Source organism: Ostrinia furnacalis, unplaced genomic scaffold, assembly GCF_004193835.3.
Source record: "Ostrinia furnacalis isolate ACB-3 unplaced genomic scaffold, ASM419383v2 OfSCF4536, whole genome shotgun sequence".
Taxonomy (NCBI): domain Eukaryota; kingdom Metazoa; phylum Arthropoda; class Insecta; order Lepidoptera; family Crambidae; genus Ostrinia; species Ostrinia furnacalis.
The window spans coordinates 331,948-355,887 of NW_021134775.1; the positions used below are offsets into that span (position 1 = coordinate 331,948).

The window sequence follows — 23,940 nt, forward strand, 5'->3', positions numbered from 1 at the left end:
GTACCTTAAATAAACTTTGGGTCAGGGTTATAGATTTTTCATTCTTTCCGTAAATTTTATTTAAATTTTGAATTTCATTTTATTCAAAATCCACAGTTCGTCATCATAATGACTTATAAGTATCTGATAGGTATGGCTCAATCAGTAGTAGGCTTTTCGTTTCCAGAATTATCAGTTTCAGCTAGAAATGTCTAAGTGCACGATACAAAAAATGTATATTTCTTTCCATTTATGGATCGTACCTACTACAATGTTGTGCGATCGTTGCAAAATAATTTATTCTTTATTTGGCAAAAAACACTATTCGCGCACTTAACGCCTAAAGGCATTCTCTCAGCCCACAAAAGTACAACTCACAAACATTGGCGTTTCAAATTAAATCACTATAATCATACAGTGGCTGACACACAACATCATAATCGCTGAGCTCACCCCAATAATGCGCCGCACGTCAATCACTGCAACATTGAGCGACGGTAGCACACCAACACTACACTAACACGTAATTAAGTTGTACTTATTACCAGCATTGGAACGTTTACGGGTGTCAAATAAATGCCTCCCAGAATTAATTACCCAGCACGACTGGTATGGCTTAAACCATAGCTAATAGAGAACAGTCAGCTCACGAAAACTGCATAGGCCTGCCTGATTTGCGAATTGAGATTTCTAGCTTGAGTATAAACTCCTCCTCTAATTAAGCATGAACTTAATATGAAAGATTAATCATTTTTGAGATTTAATAGGATTTACCTTAACTATTAAATCTCAAAAATCTTTAGAAGAGTTAAGCATTTTTAAAGCTAAGAATAAACCTCACAAAGGTAGCAGGAAGGCGCTGGATGCAGGCCGCTACTAACCAGGCGATGCGATGTGTTGTGATGTTCAACAGATTTTTCAATTGAAAAGTAAAGGAAAATTTTGGGTCAATTTTACTGCGATCCAATCTGTAAAACTTTAGTAAATAAGTGAATTTACACCGAGATAATCTTAATCAAATCTTTTGTACAGGTGAAGTTTGTCATAAATGGTTTGTTTGTTCTGTGTAACGCTGTCTTTATTCTGCACACGCCCGGTTGTCGCAAATCTTTACAGCTTTCTACGTAAATGGGCAGGAATGCTGGATTTTCTCCGATGCGTCTGAGGACTGGCCTATTTTGTAAGGTCTAGGCGTTCGTCAGATAAATTGTGTAAGGGCATTTTCTTTTTGTTGCTTTGATCGTATCTATATATCTGTAAGCATTGTTATTCAACAGCTTTTGCTAGTCAATCGAAAGAAGGTAATTTTTTTAAGGTGTTACTTTTTTCAGGCTTTATTACTTCACAAAAACGCAACAAATTGGGGGCACTTTTCGTTTTTGTTACCTACCTATTTAATATTGTATTTTTGGCATTACTTTTTAACAAGCAGTAAGTTACATACTGTACGTAGATTTATAGATAGATACTCATAAGTTTTCCACTGTACAGTACATTACTCTATAGACGTTTCAAAACAACTACCATAAATCATTTTGCAATATTCGTTAATGATTCCTAGACTTCTAGTTCGTAGACTTCTAGAATAAGACTGGGTCGCCCAAGGCGCAGGCAGCCATCGCGATCGCCGGCGCCTGCGCTGCTGACGTTAAAAACGTCAATCTTTGCGTATGCGCAACATGCAGGGCTGTCAGAATAATGTAACCTTATCAAATATGAAATAGGGTTCAATATTTGAGTAGAGCTTTTTCCCTGGATTTTTTAGATTTTATGATCTAACTGCATAAATAGTTGTAGGTAAAACTTGTTCTCAGTAAATAAATTAATAGAGCTACTGACTCATAGGGAAAATTTAAAGTTTTTTAAATGATGTCACATTTTGGGCTAGTTCGATCCCCGGTGGACTCATAACATAAGTTTATGTACTTATTTAGCTTAGCTGGATGTTAACGAGAATATTAGTAAATTTTCCACTACAAATCCCACTCATTTATTTATTTTAGCAAAAAGTAAACAAGTACATAGGTAGATAACCCTAAGAGAACACTAAATGTTATGGGTTTTATTAAATAACTGAATAATTGTTCCGCTTTCCATAGTAATTATTTAGTTCATTTGTATTTGTACGAGCAACTGGAAAATAAGCAGTGGTTACAAAACTTGTCAACCTGAGGACAAAATGCATATTTATGAACATCAACATTCAACACAGATTGACTCTGAAACTTGTCGAGTATTTTGCATAATTAATAATTTCTAACAATTATCAGATCACATTATGTGATAGTACGAGGGCACATCAAACTTAACACTGGCTTCTTATGTAGAGGTAATCGGTGCATTATGCAATAAAAAGCTAAGAATAATGTGCGAACATGCAAAACAAGGCTAGCATGTGTGTGATAAAATCAATGATTTTAAAATTGTAATTTATAATAGCATTCATATTTTATGATCTACGCATCGTCATGAAAATAATTTGATAAACTGAATAAAAATTTTAATAAACATTTTCTTATATTATGTAGTATTTACATAATAGACCTGTATGCGGGTAGGTACAAACTAGAGGTGTCAATATGTCACCAAAATCAAACCAATGCATTTACCATGTGACAAGTAAATAAATAAATAAACAAGAACCTTTGTAAGTGTCTCAGAAATTAACAGTAAACCAAAAACAATTAATAACGTACAAAGTTTAATTTCATATCCATTTTAGTAACAACACGGCGCCTGCGCACGTTTTAGATAAATTCGAATAGGTATCGTAACAATAAGTAAGTGTAAATTTAACTGACTAATAGTTTACAAAATACAAGGGCGTTATTTATTTGGACTAAGGCGCGGGTTCATAGGTGATAGTGGTATGGCACATAAGGTAAACATGGTAGCACCTTATGCTGTTGAAATAAGTTTGGTTTTGCAACAATTTATGTTCAGTTTAATGTGTTGATTGTACCTATTTAAAGTTGCCGTAAGAGGTGCTAATTATACATACCAACGGATTATAATTTATAGTTATAGCGGCTGGGACATTTGGCGCCAATGGTCTTACACATTAGAATCATAAAATATCACATTCAATTATCCTAGTCTATGGAAAATTTATTGCCTTTGCTTTATAATTTTGAATACTCATGGCAATATGTACCTATACATATTTACTTAAGTACATGACATACCTACTCGCAAATGTTAGTTGCAAAATTTCGCGTAGGTAATTAGGTACCTACTTGATCAAGCAGTCCTTTGGCGCCACAAAATATAGCCCCAATCGCCCAAAGTCTACAGGATTATCGAGGCGCATCTACAACTACATTTTAGGGTTAAAATTAATTAAATAAAACATTCACATTGTCAAAATTCTTGATCAATAATGGTAGCTTAAATAAAATGCATAATTGGATCTCTAAGATCACAATCGGTCAAACAACGAAAAGCATTTTAATTAAGTCAATCTAAAGATATAATTAAAACGTGAATATCTCTCAAATTCCCATAAAATGTGTTTAAAATCGCTTCATGTGATAAAGTATTTTAATAGATTTGCCTTAAAAGGATGATCTTAATTTAGACAATGCCATAAAATCGAGTCTTTACATAGCTGCTTTTATGGCAAGATAACATTTAATGTGTTATCGTCCTTTGATCATTTATTGTATTTTAATTCTTGTCTCGAATCTCCATCAAGTTTTTAAGTAATTGAACGCCGAGACGCTAGACACAATGGAAATTGTATTGTTCGAGGCTCACCTATTGTCTTCATTGAAATTCATTAATCCTATATCTCACAGTTATTTGTTAGAATGACTCTAAACACTAATGCACGCAAAAGTTTAAACGCAAAGCTTTCAAGTCTTTCACATCACATCGAAGATTTTTTATAGATTTTTTTTTGCTACCTTACCTCGTAAAATTATTTTACTGAAACACAAAACTGATAAAAGAACAAAGTAATTCTTCCATAATACTTAATAACACGCAATCTGAAGAAAATAACAGTGCAAAAAAAACTGATGAAAGCAAAAACCAAACATTTATTCCACGCAAGAAATTATCAAATTCTCTAAAATAAATAACATAATAAACATAAACATCATACATGAATTATCCTTCATATTCTACGATCAATCGATGGAATTCAATCGATAAGTTTATCGATTACTTCTATTCAGTTTCAGCCTACATTAGCGATTGGCGATTTGCTTTGATGATTTTACGAGGCCCAGTTCCAGGCCAAAGTCAAAGCTGTAAAGACAGCGATAAGTAGGCCGACGGCAGACGAATCTTTATTATCACATAATCAGCAGCAATAACAATACCCTAATTTACGAGCTGAGTGTACCCGGCCTTGTTTTAGTGATGTGCCTTTCGAAAAAAATATTTAAAACCTACTAAAATGTGGACTACACAAGGTGGACCGATGACATAATAAAGGTAGCGCTGCACGCTGGATGCAGGCCGCTACCTATCGATCAACATGGAAAGCATTGGGGAAGACCTATGTTCAGCAGTAGACGTCCTATGGCTGAAATGATGATGATTATAAAAGTCATTTATTCAGACGTCTTCACGGTCTAGTCTAGTTAGGTAATTAGGAGTGAGGTTTTCTGGATCTATTTCCCCGAAAGGCAATTGAAAATCCAGTTTCTATAACTATACAGGTGACTGCCGGAGCCTCTTTAAAAAGTAGCAGACTTTCCCAAATGGAAAATTAAAAAAGCAGTTTCTCTATTTTCTAGATTTAGTTACTCAGAGAATGATTCGCAAAAACTCTTCAAAAAGTTGCAGGTACTTAAGGTAAAATAAAGAAGTCGTTATTGATTCTTCTTATCTTAGGGAAGAATTTTTTACAGCTTTACCATGAAAGAGTTTGAAAAACACTGAACAAGAAAAGCTTTTCAGATAAAATTTGTCATTCATTTTTATAAAGGTTATCGTAGCTGTACCGTAGCGTAGAAATGAGTTGTAGCTGAAGGTGCTATTGAGTAATTTCAGGCTCCTATAGTGGCTATAAACCTTCAAATTAGCAATCCCATCCATTTAAACACCTAACATCACTACGCCAACATTGTTGCATGAATACTTTATAGATCAGACGATTCGCATTCACTCAATAGACAATTCGAGTTTTATTACATAGCAATAGGTCGACTACTGTTGGAGTTGCCATGTAGAAGGCAAACGGCCGTTTTTGCTGGTTTTTAGGGTTCCGTAACCAAAGGGTAAAAACGGGACCCTATCACTAAGGCTGGGTTGCACCACCTAACTTTGACCGTAACTATGAGTTATTCGTCGTCTCGCACCTCTAAAGATGCGAGTTGGCACCTTCTGTTTTTTATGTCATCAACTCGCACCTTTTTGAAATCTGACGTGTTTATGTATAGTCATCTACAAAAATGTTTTAATAAATTACTTAAAGGATTGTGTAAGCCACTTGCAATGAGTTGAGATTAATAATAAAACAAAATGTACTTTTCAGATAGGTTTATATTCTAAATCAACATGCTAATAAGCCTAAGACACAGTTGCATGACCCTTTTAACAGTAACTTTAACCAGTGTTTTTGTTAGAGATTTTTGACGTTTGTTAAAGTAAGATGGTGCAACCCAGGATAAGATTTTGATGTCTGTCTATCTGTCACCAGGCTGAATCTCACGAACCATGATAGCTGGACAGTTGACATTTTCACAGATGATGTACATGATAATGTTTATTTCTGTTGCCGCTTTATGCATAACAACAAATATTAAAAACAGAACAAAATAAATATTTAATTAGAGTAGGTTAGTATTTTATGCTGCTTTTTACTTAAACTTTAATTTCAGGAACAAACTATTTACCTACAACTACAAGTTTGTACGGAACCATCGGTGCGCGAGTCCGACTCGCACTTGGCCGGTTTTTTGTCTATTTTGCATTCAGCTGCGGTTTTCTTGCTGGTGTTAAAATAACAGTTTGCAGCTACTGTTGGTTTTTCAAGCAGCATTGTTTGTGTCCTTCCGTGCTGAAAACGGTGTCATGCAACTATGTTCACAATACTGTTTTTAATGTAAAATCATCCAAAAAAGGACTGGCAACAAGACAAGTGCTGAAGGATTTTAGTTTGGTTTCCCAACTTATAATTTTTAAAAAGTATCTGATTATGTATGTTTGTTTTTAACCTTGTCCTAGCTTTGCTTAGTTTGGGACTAAACTGCGCCAGTTTTAAAAGTCCAAGTCCATTATTTATTTGTCTAATGTAAAGACATACGGGCGAAATGTGGTCTTTAATCCTTCAAGCTCCGCGAATCTAGACACAATAGATAATCAATTGTTATGACATTAATTAATGCCGTCTGGGACCCAATCGGTTAAAAGAAACATTGAATATGAACATAAGTAGCTTTTTAGACACACCTGGCTAAAACAGTAGTGCAACTATAGATTTTCATTTTAATTATAATTAAAACTTGTTTTGCGAGGTAATGTCCTGCTGGTGACCCTACAACGCTAAATAAAGTGATTCCTAGTAAAATCACAATGATCCAGCAATAAACATTTAAATGTCGTTATTGACTACCGTTTTCGTCGAGAAACATTAACACCTTCCAGTAAGTTGTATTGCGGTAGGCATGCTAAGTGCCTACCTAATTTCAAAACATAGTAATCAACAATACAGTAACTTAACATGAAATTTAAATTTTCTGTACGCAATTTTATTCAGAGATACACTAAAAACTATGAATAAGTTACTGACTATGGTTGGTAGGTACTTAGATGTTCTCTAAAAATATCAAAAAGTTGAGGCCTCAACATACAATCAAACTCCTTTTCCGCGACACTGGCCAATAAGTAATTGACATTTTTTTTCTTAAACCGATTTAAATTCTCGATTTATTGTTTTTCTCTCCAACACTTCAATCGCGGTAAACCTTTTTGCGCTTCTGGCCACTAAGAAATTTATTTTTCTTAAACCAGTTGCGATCCTCAATTGTTTTTTCTTTCGGGAATTTTAATCGCGGTATTTTAATTTCTACGAGTATAATGTGTTCGGTGCAATATAATTTTATTTATCAAATCAAGGACCACTTGTATAATAATGATGAAAATGATGGATTTACACACGAAAAATAATTAAGTTTTCTCTTGTGAGTACTTATCTGATAATATTTTTTAATTGTTTTATGACTATCTTACCTTACAGGTCCCCTGCACGCATATGGCCCGGTACCCTGGCTTCGTGCACGGGGTCCCATCGGCCACCAGAGCCAACGACGCGTAGAACTGCTGCCCCAGAGGCCGACAGTTCAGGGTGCATGGAGAATCACCTGGGTAAAGAACTTTAAATTAATTTCCAACCAGGTACGTGTATCTTACTTGTTTTAAAAAAACATAGCTATATCTAGTGATATTTAGGCTTGGTTCAGACATTAGCGATAACCGCGCGGTTTTTAGGAGGTTCTAATAAATTCTTACATCAAACTGTACCGCACGGTTACAGCTTCAATCCATAATGAGAAAGAACTATCAATGAGAACCAGAAACCGCGTGGTATCGCGCGTGTCTGAACTAGGCCTTAAAAGGCACTTTACAAATACATACTAGTGTGATTGATATAAGACATTAGCAGAGTAAATACAAATGAGTGAGAATCGGCGCAACTGCCCGCTAATCAACGCTAAATTTTGTCAGTGTGTGCGTGCGCGCCGCATACGTATTGGCGCGCTCACATACAAACCGCACTCGGTGCGTTTCTATGAAGATGACCTACTCATTTGTATTTACTCTGACATTAGGTTCTATCAAAAGGTATTATTAGTGTGCACGTCCTTAGTGTCCTTACCCCCAGTTTCATGATAATGTAAGTATTTACAATTTATCATAATATATTAATAAATCAATGAAAAATTGTTTCATAACTTGATAAGTAGATAAAAGTGATCAAGGGTCATAATAATATGAGTCACAATAATTATGAGTAATAATACGATTTGTATATTCCTACTTAATTTTGTTTTTTATAACTGTTTTGCTTCGTTGTTTTGTTTTGCTATTCCCAACCTGAACAAGTTATAACTAGATTAGACTATCTAATTATCTAGAAAAATGATTCAATATTATCATGAATAAAATGTAGAGGATTTTATGTTATAATATCAGGACATAATCTTTAATGATATAGGTACACTAACAAAGTACGTATTACTTAAGTGTTGAATGTATAGTAAATAAGTAATCAAAACCGAATTAATTCTCATATTAATTACATAGTTATTCAGTGTCCATTACCTGTGATTAATTTACAACATTATGTAATGCAAGCCTTTAATGGTGTACGAGTCACGTAGGACATATTTATCATATTTTACATTATAATAAGTAAGACTTGACTTAAAGTTAGTTTACATAACATTGGGTACGTTGTGTTTTGACAATAGGTGGGGACCGCACCCAAGACAGTAAATTGATTTTAATCCTTATCTGTTGCGATAATAAACAACGGATTACATAGTGTGTACACTGTACATTAATAATCTTTGATATAACTAGGAGTAGCTTTTGGCCGTGCCTTCTTCACCCATTAAGATATACATATAAATGCACATTTTCTCCATCAATCCCTTATTTTAAATGACCTCTATGAAAACAAAACTCCTGTTATGTGTTACCATAGGGGTCACATAAAAATTACGAATTGGTGATGAGAATGGCTAACTGACGTGAAACTAGTCTAGCTATCTGGCTGGTTTTGCTTGCGTGGCTTGCGACTCCTAGCTCTCACACATCATCATCATCATCATTTTAGTCTACATGCCAGGATTGCTGCTCTTAAAATTACCAAAAGCCAATTGATAATTTGGCTTACACTCCCCAGGAACTGTCAGACGGCTAACGTGGGAAAGTTCTAAAGTACAGTTTAGAAAAACTTCCCACTCGGTGGAACTAGTGAAGGTCGCTAGAAGCACCTAAATGCGTGCATCACAGGATCTATGCTTAAGGAAAATCCTTGGGAGATACTTTGTCCAGCCGTGGACATCTTTCGGTTGAACTCACCGTCTATGTAAGGAACCCAGGTGTAGAATCGTCCTCGAAACGGACGTCTGTCGTATACCGCGCACTGCTCGGCCCGCAAGTCCGTCTCGCCTTTGGAACATGGCTAAAATTAAACAAAATATTTAGTCAGAAAACTTTAAATAAGTAAATATTATAACTTTCTTTTGATAAGCATTAATAAGTATTTTCCAGGATTGAACTCGAATTCGATATCGTTTTTCTTTTTCTGGGAAAAGAAATATGAACAAACGTGAAAGAGGTGAAACGTACTCAAACGAATTGTACCTACACTTTGAAAATTTCCAACCTGAGCAAGTTATAATTTATGTAATAATTTCAGTTTCAGTCATGTTCATTTAGGTAAGTATATTCCAGAACTAAAGCACTACACGCAAACGTTACGGACATAACTCATGCATTTACTATAACTATTCAAACAAATCCATATGAATTGAACAATACTAATCACGGAAACATTTATGGTCCATTCTCATAAATCTTTACATTTTATACGCAGGATTGCTTCAGCCAGATCAATGTGAATCGCAAATCAATGAACAGTCAGCGTCAAATATTTCGCGACACCCAAAGTGGCCAAAAAGTTGACAACACAACCTTATTCCAATAGACAACAACAATTTCAATTTTTTGTCCGTCAGACAGATAATTAGAAAATATTAGACTCATTATTTTTTATTTTCTTTCATAATTAAATAATAACAGTGCTACATCGAGTTGAAATGGCGCGTTAGGTCACGCTTGAGTAGAATTTTTACTCAAAAGTGACGTCACGCGACATTTCAACTCAATATAATACTGTAATATTATTCGATTATGAAAAAAATTCAAAAATATGGGTCCAAAACTTTTTTATTATCTGTCTGACGGACTAAATAGAATTTCGATTTCATTACCCAGTCATCATTCCTATTGTAACTAAGACGTGTTGCGAACTTTTTGGCTACTTTGGGTGTCACGAAATATATGATGCTCACTGTACAAACCATAGAAGCCATCATTTTAAGGTACATTAGGTATGTCGTGAGAAATAAATGACTCAGGAATTCAGGATTTACATTGCAGTTGTTTTGCTAGTAAATTCTGGTTCTAGATTCGCTCACGACTATGTGCGTGCGCATAGGAGAGTTAGCGCAAATAACTGTACCTAATAAGTACTTTGTTATTATCCACACTAATTTTACAAATAGCTAGTGGAAATTTGTATACTTGCAACAACAGTATGTTGGTAATCTAAACCAGATATTCTTGACGGATCTTTATTCGATGAAAGTGCAGTTTCTAATCGATGGACGTTATCGATTGTCCTTATAATAATCTACAAGTAATATTTGTTAACAGATAGACTGCTTTGGTCATTGGCATTATAATTACACTTTTGATTAAAATCAATGTTCAATTGACATTGGCATGATATAATAATACTGATAATTTGTAGGTCAATACTGATTATCGTTGTGTTAGATAGTTTTAATTGCATATTTGTTCCCTGAGTCATTGAATAAGTAGAAAAAAATATCTTCAAATGATTTTTCAGAAACTATGTGTCATTTTCAAGAGGAATAATGTGGCCAGACCCATTTCGGATACTTCAGACATTGAAAAATGATGCAATTAGTGAGGACTTCTTCAGGGACCATTTTGTTAAAATGCTTATCTCAAGGAAGATACAATTTTCCTAGTAATTTAATTAATTCCTTATTCTCTTTTTAATAAGTCCTTATCAAACATCTAAGCCAGGATTCAAATGTTTTTGTCATCCTGCATCTAAGAAAAAAAGTAGAATTGTTTTTTGCGTTACTGTAGCGCTATGTCTTACCTACTGGTTGAGTCTATACCAGTACTTCTAGCCAAATGGCCTGAATTATGCCGTTCTGGTCCTCATGGCGTCACATCAGAAGATACTTTTTGTCTTATCCTATGATTCAAGGAACAAACTACATAATAATGTTAGTTCTCACAGCAGTATTACACTCGTGATATCGGCGCGCTACGCCGAGGCAGTCGCGCGTCTGTCGCGTCACTCGCACGGTGATCACCGGCGGTGGCAGGGGAGGCGGCAGGGGTGATGACAGGGGAGGTGGTATCGTTATGTTGGCAGCTGTACTTCTGGATCTGTAACAAAGGTAACTGGAAGTTAAAAACAAATTAATAATAGTCCCATTAACTATGTACTAAGCTAAATAAGCTAGTGTCACGAGTGAGCTCACCACAATAGTCGAGCGGCGGGATTCGAACCCGCGTTTCTCAGATCGGCCAGTCCGACCCCTTCACCGTTCGGCTATAGTTACTTTCAACTTTACGTTGTCAAATTTATCAACTTTACGTTGACATTCTACAAATTATAGCCTACTTTTGCCAGCAGTGAATTGTGGGTCCGGCGCAGGACCGGTCTTTGTGGAAATCCTTGGGGGAGGCCTTTGTCCAGCAGTGGACGTCTTTCGGCTGAAACGACGACGACGAATTGTGGGTCTATTACAAAACGACTAATACGCTTGCATGTCTTAAAAAAATCTGGGTGTCTGTACTAAGTTTCATCAAAATCTTTTCGGTAGTTTAAGCGTGAAAAGCTAGCTCTTATACTCGAAATTACTTGCCTCACGATTGCCTTGTCTTCAAATCATTTCTTAATTTTAATTAAAGACCATCAATCTGATCGTTTACCCCTAATTACTTTTAAAAAACAACGGCGGCCTCACAAAAGAAGCTAATGAAATCATGTCAGTAACAAATAACTTGAAACGCGTAATCTAATTTGAGGCAAAATAAAAGAAACTATCTGGAATATTAGTCGAAGCCTCGCTTACAAATGTAACCTCCTCGGAACAGGACTTAGACGTTAAATTAAAGCTGCCTTGGACATAGCTAAATGAAAACAGCTATCTCACTTCATTATGATTGTTAAGTAAAATGTTATTACTACTGAAAGCTTGAATAAAAATGAATTTGAACCTGAGTGAATCTGAAAGCACATTTTGATAAAGTTCGGATTTTTTAAGTAATCATAAACTTGCAGCAAAATGTTTCAAATAGCATAAATTGTAGTACTTCAACAGTAAGGAGTACCTACCCATTGCTTCAAATACCGTTTTGATACGCTTGAGTACATTAAGTAAAGTAACCTAGGTACATAGCCCGCAGAATTGCCAAACCTATAAAAAACCTGGATGCGGGCAACGCAAAACTGATCGTTGTGGTAACCTTTGGGGGAGGCCTTTGTCCAGCAGTGAACGTATTTTGGCTGAAACGAACGAACATGTCTACACTCTATGAAGCTGTCTGTTCTATATTATCTGCATACAGCGCCCTACCTATAGAACAGAATCTTTGAATATTCATGTCCAACGTAATGATTGGTTCCACTTGGTACCCACACTTGCACCGTTTATCAGAAACTATTTAATGATAAGTGAGTACCATCATTAGCCGTGGCGCCGGGCGAGAGGGTAATGCCAGATTTTAATTAAAGATAGTTCAGATCGACCTTCTATGGACTAATAATCAATCAGGGAAAATAGACGAGCGGGCTGAAATTTACATATTATTAATTTTTTTTTTTTTAGTATATTTTGGAACAACAAACAATTACACTTATAAATTAAGTATAAAACATGGACATAGAACACATATTAGGTAAAAGCGTAATCAGCCCCGTTGTCCACAGATAGAGTAACAAAATATGTGGAAAAGATGTCGGTATAAACTAAAATTTGTGTGCTTAGTGCACAAATTATAATAGCCTAAATGGCACTCTGGTGTAATATAAATAGTTTCATCAAAATCCGTTCGGCAGCTTTCCATTCCGTTTGGTGCTTAACAAAACATCATAAGTGCCACTTGTGGTCTAAACTGAATAAATATTTTTGATTTTGATTTTGATTTTGATTTTGAAACATTAGATTTTTTTAAAAAAATTAAGTCTAGATCTAGAAAAACAAACATCAACCATCACAAACTCACATCCTCGATAGATTGGTGCAATGCTTTTCTGAACGAGGCAGGTGAGCTTGCGAAGAGTTCAAGTTCGGTGAAATGAGAGTTGAACATTTTAGTAATTCTATACAGCGGCGCGCGCTCACCTGCATTCGTTTTACATGGAGCGTGTGCGAATAATTGCGGTTTACGGGTCTCCCGTGTAGGATATGAACGGTATGGTGGTAATAATCATTTAAGTGAAACAGTTTTCCGGGATACAACTAGGTTTATTAATATTTATAATAATATTAAAGATGTCTATCTGTTTCACCGTTTGTTACGTTTTCATGGGTTTTCTAAATCAATTTAAATAAGTAGAGAAATGTAGAAAAAAGACATAGACTATCTATTGGCCCAAAAAATTTACTTCACTATCGGTACCGTATAATAGAACTAATTCTTACAATAATTACGTTAAAAGATAAACTTAAAAATACCAACCGAATGGAGAACCTCCTCCTTTTGTTGAAGTTGGTTAAAATATAATCAACACCAGTGAAATTATTGACAGTGTTGTGACATAACATTCCCACGATAAGTACAAAAATCTTTCGTAATTCCTAATTCCACGGCTATTCTATCAAAATTAACTTTCGGCAGTCACAATAACTTTTCACTTTTAAAATGAGAGAGTAAATGAGTTATTAAGGTGTTATTTAATGTTAAATAAAGTCAAATGATTACCCCATCAATCACATTAACTATCATCTTATCGAAAACCTCAAAATTCTCGCCTTTGTGAAGTATAAGTGCTTTTAAAGCATTACACAAACGACTTTAAGCTATAACTCAAAGACTCTTTATTGCTTGTCTAATGAAATGTGTACACTGTCCGAATAACAGTATAGGCCTAGAGCCAGCCAGCACACAATAAAAATTTCACTCTTTTTTAAAACCTTATAATGTGGTGTGTGACTGTGTCAATTAAAGTTCAGTAGTCAATAGAATTAACTTTTTAAGTTAAAAACACATATTTTACGGTGATTGTTTGTAAGTTGTTCCTTTTGCAACCATTTTGCAAAACGTACTTACAATTTGTACAGACAACGTCATATTAAGCTAAACATTGTGGTAGGTATTATTCATTTATAATTTCGTAATCTATGTACCGAAACCCAGTTATGAATGAAACCTACTTATCTATCTTTCCTAAAACACTTCATACTCGTATAAAACTAACGCCAGCGCCAGCAACAATAAAGTCAAGCACCTTATCCCTTGGACTACACATGACAAATGACGATCATCTTAATTTGTCAAGGATATTTACGGCCTGTATCAGCAGGATACTACGTTTAATGAGAGAATGTTCTCCATACACATAATTTAAACACACTCTATTGGGTTATATTGAGTCGTAAACAGTAGATATCTTACACGCAATAAAATATCTTAAGAAGCTTGTCCTGTAAAAGGCCACAAATACTTCAAGCATAGAGTTATGGTGCTTGTAAAATAGTCACATTAAATGAAGAGATAGACTCATCTGGCCACGATAAAATCATTGCAATTAAATTGACGTTTTATTATGAAGTTCATGAAGTTATTGGGACTTAATGTAAATTATAGATTGCCGTTTCAGTCTCACAGTAAAACATGACCACCCAATACAAATGCAATAGAGCTCGGACACTACAGCACTTATCTATTGTGACTAAAATTATAGCTTTAGATGAGCCTATACTAGATAGGATTGTTTCTTTACTGGATTGAACTCATTTAAGTTGCAGTATTATGATAACTAGACTTCTTAGGCTGGGTTGCACCATACCTGTTACTTTAACAAACGTCAAACGTGTCTCAAAACCATACAAAAAACACCGGCTATTGTTTATAATAAGGAATGCCAGTCAGCCTTAGTGGCCCACACCAAGTATTTTAAGCGCGCTATCGACGTTCGTTAGATGGCATAGGCCCCTAAATGAATCTGGAATGGCTCATAGGACCATTTTTTAAAAGTACCCCATCTGAAAATTGAATGCGGGACCAGAGCACCAATAATGTTAAACTCAATATCTAGATCACTAGGTTTTACTATTATGTCCTTTTACTCTACAACATTATCTTAATTTCTGCATAGAGATAAGCATCTTTACAGAAGTACACGATAATTTTATTACGATTAAGTCCATTCGGTTAATGATGCCATTACAAGATTAGCTTAACATAAAACTGCATAATCTTAGATGTAACCGGTATTTATTTTATCTTCAAACACGTTAGTTTTTGTAGCAATTTCCATAGATTTGTTTAACGTTGATGTAGTTAGATACCAAAAAGTGGATTAATATTACAGGCAAAGTTATATTACTCGTACTACTTATATCATTGCAAATGACTTTATAATAATAACCGGTTAATTTTGCCTACTTTTGGTGAACATGGTGTAGGGCCCACGTTTATTTCTCTCCATTTTTTTCCTAACTCTCCATAGAGCGCCACAACCCGAAACCTAAACTAGGATAGCAGTTCACTAGATGGGAAACCTAATTCAAAATAAATGCTACTTTATATAGGTACCTACTGATTGTAATTAACATCCACTTACCAAACACGACCGACCTTACAATTACCGCTAGCCTTCCTCAACAGAAGGATTTGGATATCGTCCATCATTTTCACTCATTCGAGAAATCTGGTACGTGTGAGAGAGACGAACAGAATTCCATCTGCGAAATAACCCCCTGGATATAACGGATTGGTTTATAGTTATTAATGATGACGGAGGATTTGTTATGGCTAGAGGATAATGGTGGCCCCTATTATGAGAGGGGAATGCGTACGCGCACAGATTGGCAGTACAGTTAGAAATTAATGTTATGACTGTGATGGTTAATAAAGAGTTTTAATGGGAACGTAAAGTTATGCACTTACTAGGTTATACGCATGCACGCTTTCAAGATTGTAATTTTGTTGGGTTAAAAATTATGAGTAAGAATACATTTAATATGTATTTACAAAATACTTCTTGGTTACTTTTTAAAATAAACAATAATTTACTGCTCTTTTTAGGGTGGGCATGGGCATGAGTAATAGAAAAAGTCACAATGTTCTGAAAAACTGCTCATAAACATAAAGCGTAGTTCCAGAAAAAAATGCTAGACGTAAAATTCTAAATTAATATCAATCTTGGCACTTTGCTATGGTATTGCGCAAAAGTAATTTAACCTCAAATGTCAGGCCTAGAAAATGCGGCAAATTGTACAGTAGCCGCGTACTTTCCCGGGGACTGTATTATTACCAGCCCCCAGTCACGCTTCACCTAGTCTAGTCCGATGGACTTTGAAATTTCACTTACAATGCTGCCTTACTGATCCATAAACTTGACCGGCTTTTTTAATACAACCTCGTAAAGCAATTTTCAGCGTTAAATTCAATAATGAAATTGTTTAATGTTAGTGCAGACTATCTATCACACTTGGATCGCAAGAAGTAAATTAGTCGATTTACCTATCTTCTTATACGAGTAAAGGAACCAATGAATTTTTTGACATGTGGTAGAGTATTATGTTCAAGAGAACAGCAGTTAAAATGTTCCCTCCAGTACATTGTCAAGGAAAGTCAAAGGTGCATAGGAAAATAAGGAGTTAAAAACTATATTTTTGAAAAAAGGCTCCCGTTTGGGTGAGCGTGACGTTTTGGTGACGTATTCTTGAACCATGGCCTTCTTATTCGCATATAATGATTTCTTCTAAAATTGCTTCTGGAATTCTATTGCTTCTAATATAAATAAAACTCATAAAAAGTTTTTAAAACTCATAAAACTCATTTTATTTTTGCAAGTAGGCTTTTAAAAAGCCCTTTTACACGTCCCAGTATTAACTATACCACTTCCTGGCAATCCCCCTGTTTTGTATCCGTCTCAGATCCATTGGCTTAAGACAATTTATCTTAAACTAAAGACTAAGCCTTCATGAAACAAAATAAAACATGTGTACACTCAAGTGTATAAGTGTAGGGTAATTGCAGTTCATTACCGACTATGTGTGCGAGTGATGCACGTCAATCAAGGAGTGCAAGCAATCAATAGCACTCGCCATTGGTTCCCAAAGTTTATGCGAAAGTACCAGCTGTTTGCATTTAATTAATATATTCACGAGCTGGAAGACGTAGCGTGGGTAGGCCTCCCACTAGGTGGACCGACGATCTGGATGCGTGCGGCGCAGGACCGGTCTTTGTGGAAATCCTTGGGGGGTCTTTGTCCAGCAGTGGACGTCTCTCGGCTCGAACGAACGAACGAATATTATATTCTTTTATATTGCACACTGCTCCATTAGTTGCGAACTCAGCAAAGCTTTTACAGTTGGTATTGTTTTATTGGTAACACAAATAACATACTTCACGCTCGCTTTTGAGTTTGATCTTTTTGAGTGCCATTTGCTTTATTCATAAGTAAAATTTGCACTAAATAATTAATTAATCAAACTTAGTACCTACCCTTTCCATAGTTTACATTTGGACATTTCAGTAACATGGTATCAATTTGCTTACTCTATAACTATACAACAGAAAACAAAAGAAATTTATTATAGCCTTTTCATTATTATATTGTTGAAAGTTTGAGAAACACAAGCGTTTAACAATAACACCTTGTTATAGGCCCTCTTAAGGGTCACACTCGTTTGGCGCTTAAAAACCGTGCGGGCCGGGTCGCCGGGGCATCTTTAACCTCTGATCTGCGAGCGGCCTTTACACTTGGCGAATTGGTTTATTATTTCTCAATTATTATTTTTATAACTTGAGAATTTTATCTGTTAGAATAAAATTAAGTAGTCTCATAAGAGACGAGAGAGGAAAAATTTCTAAATAGGGTTTTTTATAACGATGATTTTTATGCCTGCATTTTTTTCCGCCCTCGGAGCTAATAGTACCTACGTGCAAAGATTTCTAAAAGATTTAATTTCTAGAAGCTTTCAAGTTTTCAGTTTCTTTTTAGTTATTAAAATACCTTTAAGGTCATAAAAAAGATTGACGTCAATAAAATATACTAAATACCTAAACATCAATTACCATTTTAAAAGTAACCATGTGAAATCACCTGAACTAGAATCGGAAGTTACTCATAACGTATAATTTAAGCAGCTTCTGCCAAAACAAGTATCGTTATTACTTAATTAATGTAGTGAAAGTATCGGTAATTTTCAAACGTTTACTTCTTTATAAATATGCGGGCGTCAAAGAAATAAATCAGAAAGCGCTATTAATTTTGTCTTGTTAATAGTTTGGTGTAGATTTATTTAAGACTACATATCACCACCGGTGTGTTACATGTCATAATTCGGCGGCGGATACACGAACATTCCGCAGTGAGCATATTCAGTAATTTATCAGTAAAAAGAAAATGCCTCTTTTAAAGGTAGCATAGCTAATATTTTCGAGTTTTTATAAACATAATAACTCAATCCCAGTTGTAACATATAACTAGCTACTGTTCACAATACCACCCGAGTGGGTGTAATTTACTTACAACTAATTGCTTTACAAAATCCATTTAGACCTTGCGTTAAAAATAGACTTGGAGCTTTCCAAAAAAAGTGCTCTTCAGCGAATCTTGTTACACGTTAGTAAAGACGTACCTTAAAATCGAATGGTGTAAAGGCTGCCTAAAGCGAAACGCTGTAATGAGCGGATAAACGGTCGGTGTTTATAATTTTTGCTTTTATACTTATACGCTTTACAAGCTTATGCGATAATAACTAACGCCTTGTAGGTACTTGTAGCTTAAATGACAGCACGTGCTTGAATGGGAAATTGTAATTTAATTTAAGTAGTATGCATTTATATTAGTACAAGACAGTGGGAAAATTATTTTTCATCGTTATTTAAAAGTTCGGTTGCTTGCTATTACAATATACTCGTACTAAAGAAATGTTGCACCCACTGTCTGAACGTCATATCAGGAGACTTTTAGGTAGCAAAAATATAAACTCACTTGTATGATCTAATACACACCTTAATTGAGCCTTTTTGATAAGACTATGAGACTATGACTATGACTATGAATTTTTATAAATAATATTCCTTTTGCTTATTATTTGAGCTAGAAAAAAAACTTACGAACTTACGTACTATCACGAACTAGTAGCCGTTTACCTTATAGGACAGCAAACTGAAATTAATGTAAATTAAAATACACTCACTTCAAGTTCCACGTTTCATCAGTAACATGTATTGCTATGGTTGTTATGGTAACTGTGTGCTAACTTTCTTATAATTATGTAAAGAGTTATATATAAGGTGTACAATATGTAACGTATTTATGAGGTATTTATATTATTATGTATCATGATTCATAAGAAATTGTTGTGCTCTGTAGTGCTCTCCCTGTTTGGGTGTCCACGGAAGACCAGCGTCGTGGCATTATCTACTGAGATGCTACGACACCATGCTGAGTGGATACCTTTTCAGTATCATTGTAATTACCTTCTCATTAAATAATGTTAAGTATTGCAAGTGTATTGTCGATGATACTGAATAAACATTTTTTCTTTCTTTCTTTCTTTCTTTCTTTCAAAATATTTTTTTCTAAAATATCTCCAAAATATGCATTTGCAGCAACTTCCATAACAGTTTGCACAATAGCAACACATCAAAAACTCGTAGCATAGCCTCCTAATTTTTACTTAAAACAACGTCTTAAATACGCAGTCAAAACTAGCGATTTTTATTCTTAATCTATTTTTCAACCGAGCAAAACCACAGCTAAACACTAGTGTGGCGCTTTTTTGCGAAGCTTACAATTAAACGATTGGATTGATGAACGAGACATTGATGTGCTAATTGAAGGCATTAACTATCGGTAACTGATAGACGTCGTGCTGTAGAGGCGATAAGTAAAAGTGATTCGGACGCCTTATAGCTTGTAGAGTCTCTTTTTTGCTGTGCGATCGTGTGAAATTGATACGAAAGGTGTTTTTATCGAATAAGTGGGTAATTAAAACCTCATGAAAATACAGAGCTTCTCAGTAGGTATTGTAGCTCTAAGTATCCCTCAAAACTATTGGGTTTTGCAAAAAAAAAAGTGATTCAAAGCACCGATCTGGTATGCTATTTGGTCTTACTTATTTGTATGATTGCTTATTTCTATTAGCACGAAAAACTAGGAGTATACATGTATCATCAACATATCAAACAGACTCTACGTCACACTATATGCCTTTAAACTTGCAGTTTTGTTTTCCTTAAACAGTAAGGGCGCCTTCTCATTAGAGGCGTGAGGTGACGCTGCAGTGGGCGCCACTGAATTTAATTTGAAGGCGCCCTAATAGTTCCCCTAATACTTGCATCAAATAAATACTTTTCTTTCTTTCCCCTGTTCCCAAAAGGGAGCATAGTAACCTGGGTAAGCACTGCCTCTCCTGTACCGCCACTCCTCCCCCACAGGACATGGAGCAGGCGCTCCAGCTGCCCCACGCACTCCATGTGTACCCGCTGACTGGCTCGGACTCCTGGAATTAATATTACGACACAGTTAACTTGGTTGTGATGAAGTGTTACACTTATTACAGACTAAGGCTGAGTTCCACCACCAAACTTTGACCGTAACGATAACCGGTGACTTTTGTATGGAGTTTGACAGATTTTTGACGTTTGTCAAAGTTAAAGTATAATGGTGCAACCCAGCCTAAAGCTGCTGTTAATATGACCTTAGGCGATCACGTAATAGACTACTGAGTATGCTACTGAAACATAATGTGATAGATAGCAAGAAACTAAGTCTGGGTTGCACCATCTTACTTTACCTTTAACAAACGTCAAAAATCTGTTAAAATCCATTCAAAAAACACCGGTTATCGTCAAAATTACGGTCAAAGTTAGGTGGTGCAACTAAGCCTAAGAGACAATGTTATGCTTACCGGTGGTAATTCAGTTGTGACATTCAGTGCTGTAGTGAACATTGCTAATTGTAATATTGCAGCAGCCCTGAAAACAAAATGATTACATTTTAGAAATCATCAATTCAATTACTAGTCAACAAACATCAGTATCATTTTCTATACCTAGTACGGTTGCTAGCACTTCAGACGGCAAAGTCTAAATGATTAAATCTACGTTTTGCAAAATTCATAGTAATTTCGTAAGGTACTTAATCCTGACATTACAAATGGCTGATTCAGCAATAAATACTAGAAGTATACAGGGAAAGGGATAGACAGATTAATTTGTTGGCAAATAGCCCCTGGTAATGATCCCATAAATCGATGCTAGCGTATAAAACCAGAACCAATCAGACGCTAACAAGAGACGTGGAAAACGATGCTAGATGTAACAATTTCCTACGTGCAACATCTGACCAATTGACGACCATAGTCTAAAAAGAAAAGTAAGTGTTTTCAATTACGTATTTGGTATCTAACACACTGAAGGTATTCATTTTTTCTGAATTATAGGAACTAGAGACGAGAAAATTACCTCATCACTCGTTCTAAATTACTACTCTTTATTTTTTCAATAATTTGATTCAGTAAAATTTCACAGTCTCTCCAATCACAATCATACAAAGCTGTGAATTCTAACCATATTTACGATCATTCCTAAAGCACCAATCAATTGACATTTATAAGGGCTATCAAAATTGTTTCTTCCAGTGTCTTGTTTCTGATTATTGATGCCAACTAACTAAACCAATTTGAGAATAACAAAATCCAACAGCAAACTAAAGCTTTCGATTTATTTCGTAAAACACCATTCTAAGTCCATGTTTAGGCACTTTACATGTTTGGACGCTAAAAAAGCAAATAATGTTTACATTGCATGCACAGTAAATTGGTTACGGAAAGTGGATCGTTGTCAAGTTAGCTTATCCGATAACTCTAAGTTAAACACCTCGTCCAAGACAATGGTAAGTGGATGGTTAGTGCTTATTACGCCGTGGGAGACACCGCGCCTCGTTAGGCTGGTGTCGTGAATGAGGATGCTGTACGGACTTTTGATAATGATATGCCTAAACAGGATGGTCGAAATGATGTCTTTTTTTGGTCTAAAGAATGACTTCTTAATAATAGAAACGTCGGTAAAGAAAATACTTTTTTAGCATAAAATGTTCGCAAGATCTCATTATTTTAAAGTGACATTTTTAGGCTGAGTTGTATCAGCACCTAACTTTAACAGTAACTATAACGATAACCCGTGTTTTTTGTATGGAGTTTGATAGATTTGTGACGTTTGTTAAAGTCGCAAAAAGCCTTATGCCCTTTTTCACCATCAATCCCTAATTTTTAAGTGACCCAATGTTTTATAGTGAAAACGGGCATTAGCCTCTCACAAAAATGTTTTAATACTCGTATTCTCAAAAACTTTGTTTGCATCGTGTAAGGTATTTAGGGAGATCTACCTTTTCGTGTTTACCAAAAATAGTTTCCAAGGAAAATTTGAATCTCTACAATTCCAGGAATTGACATCATACCTTTTGTCTGGTTAAACCGTTATGTTTTGGCAGGAACCAACTAATACCATAATAATAAAACTGAATTAGATGAGGTAATGTAGAAGTTGAGATCTCATTATGCTAAACTACTATGCATGATTTTACCTTAACTGTAATTCGTGTAGCTATTGTAAGGATCTAATTTATATTCATTCAGTCTAGTTATTCCACTTATCGTCTAGGTATTTAATTCGATCTAGGTGGTTGTAAGGACTAGGTAACATTAATGCACTGACAATGCGAATTAGTGGCAGCTGAAAGTTTAATTAGTACAAAGATTCACACCTGCCTATGCAAGTCTAGTAGTGGACTTTGTTATACCTAGGTATTATTTAGACGTATCCGTGTGTGTGCTAGGATCAGTACTACATTAAAGACAAAAATGTGCAGAAAGTAGGTAGGTACTTAGCTCGCGTCAAAAAAGATAAGTAACTTATTTTACATGTAATAATGTCAATAATGTCCGCTCCTCGAGTTGTCTGGAAAAAATTGCTTCCTAACAATAATACTGCTTCACCGTTTCAATTTTTTGTTTCTCGTGTGATGTTCAATAAAAAGTACCTCTGTCTAACTCCAGTTACCCAATCTTATCATGCCATTTAAAAAATTACTCACTTCCAACCTTAGAAATGAGACATTCTTGTACATTTCCCACAAAATTGCGCAACTTGACAACTCTATTACCCAGAAATTTTCCCAAGCAGTTGCCTTGCCTAAAAGCTTACAGTCCATAAAACAATAGTATGTCAAATATTTATACAAATAAAAAGAAGAGTATCGTAAATCAGAGTGAGTCATAGATACGGCTCGAAGTATAAGCTGTTCTCCCTGAGTTGTGCAATTGACAACTCAATTAGATCTTTAGAAGATCGAATAACTACTAAACTAAAAGACATTCTGATAGATTTGTGTTGAAAAACAAATAACGCATTTTTATAACGATGACAATCAGAAAAGGAAAAATATACACTGAATCCAGCAACATCTTTTCATAGTTTTCTTCTTCTTTCTGTCTTATAACATAAACATACTTTTCTTTTACGCTTATTAAAACTATTTTCGCCTTTTCGATTCCAGCTCGCTTTCAGTTCCATAGACTTAACATGCAGAAACCTATAAATACTCTTAATAGCTCTTTAAGTTCCAAAATTACACGTTTTAAAACGAATCACAGTTCACAACCAATTTACACTTGAAAATGCATCATCTACATCGAAGCGCTAAATTTTCGACGCGTACGCATGCTCGCATTAAAGCGATCGAACGACCGTGTATAACACTCTAATGAGCGGCTAAGTGGTTTATTAAGTGCCGAACGCCGTTATTTTTATGTCAGAGTCGTAACGTGGCCGAAGGATGGTACTGTCACACGATTATGTCTTTAAGTGAAAGTTCTTTTGGATTTACTGCAGAAAGTAAGTAATCTGAAAGTATTGGTTTTAGTACGTATAAAATAAAAAATGTATTTTGAAGACAATTATTATACTTTTGTAACCTGTAGG

General features: G+C 35.2%; 1 protein-coding gene across 1 annotated transcript in view; it reads right to left on the reverse strand.

Annotated features, from left to right (window-relative positions):
- The window catches only part of LOC114359653 (thrombospondin type-1 domain-containing protein 4), a 64,877-nt gene that overhangs the window by 32,598 nt on the left and 8,339 nt on the right, over positions 1-23,940 (reverse strand). Inside the window, exons 2-6 of the mRNA XM_028314125.1 lie at positions 20,868-20,934; positions 20,350-20,459; positions 10,998-11,151; positions 9,019-9,121; positions 7,162-7,292 (exon numbers count right to left, since the gene is read on the reverse strand). Coding sequence (XP_028169926.1) covers positions 7,162-7,292; positions 9,019-9,121; positions 10,998-11,151; positions 20,350-20,459; positions 20,868-20,934 — 565 coding nt within the window. The remainder of the gene's footprint in view (positions 1-7,161; positions 7,293-9,018; positions 9,122-10,997; positions 11,152-20,349; positions 20,460-20,867; positions 20,935-23,940) is intronic.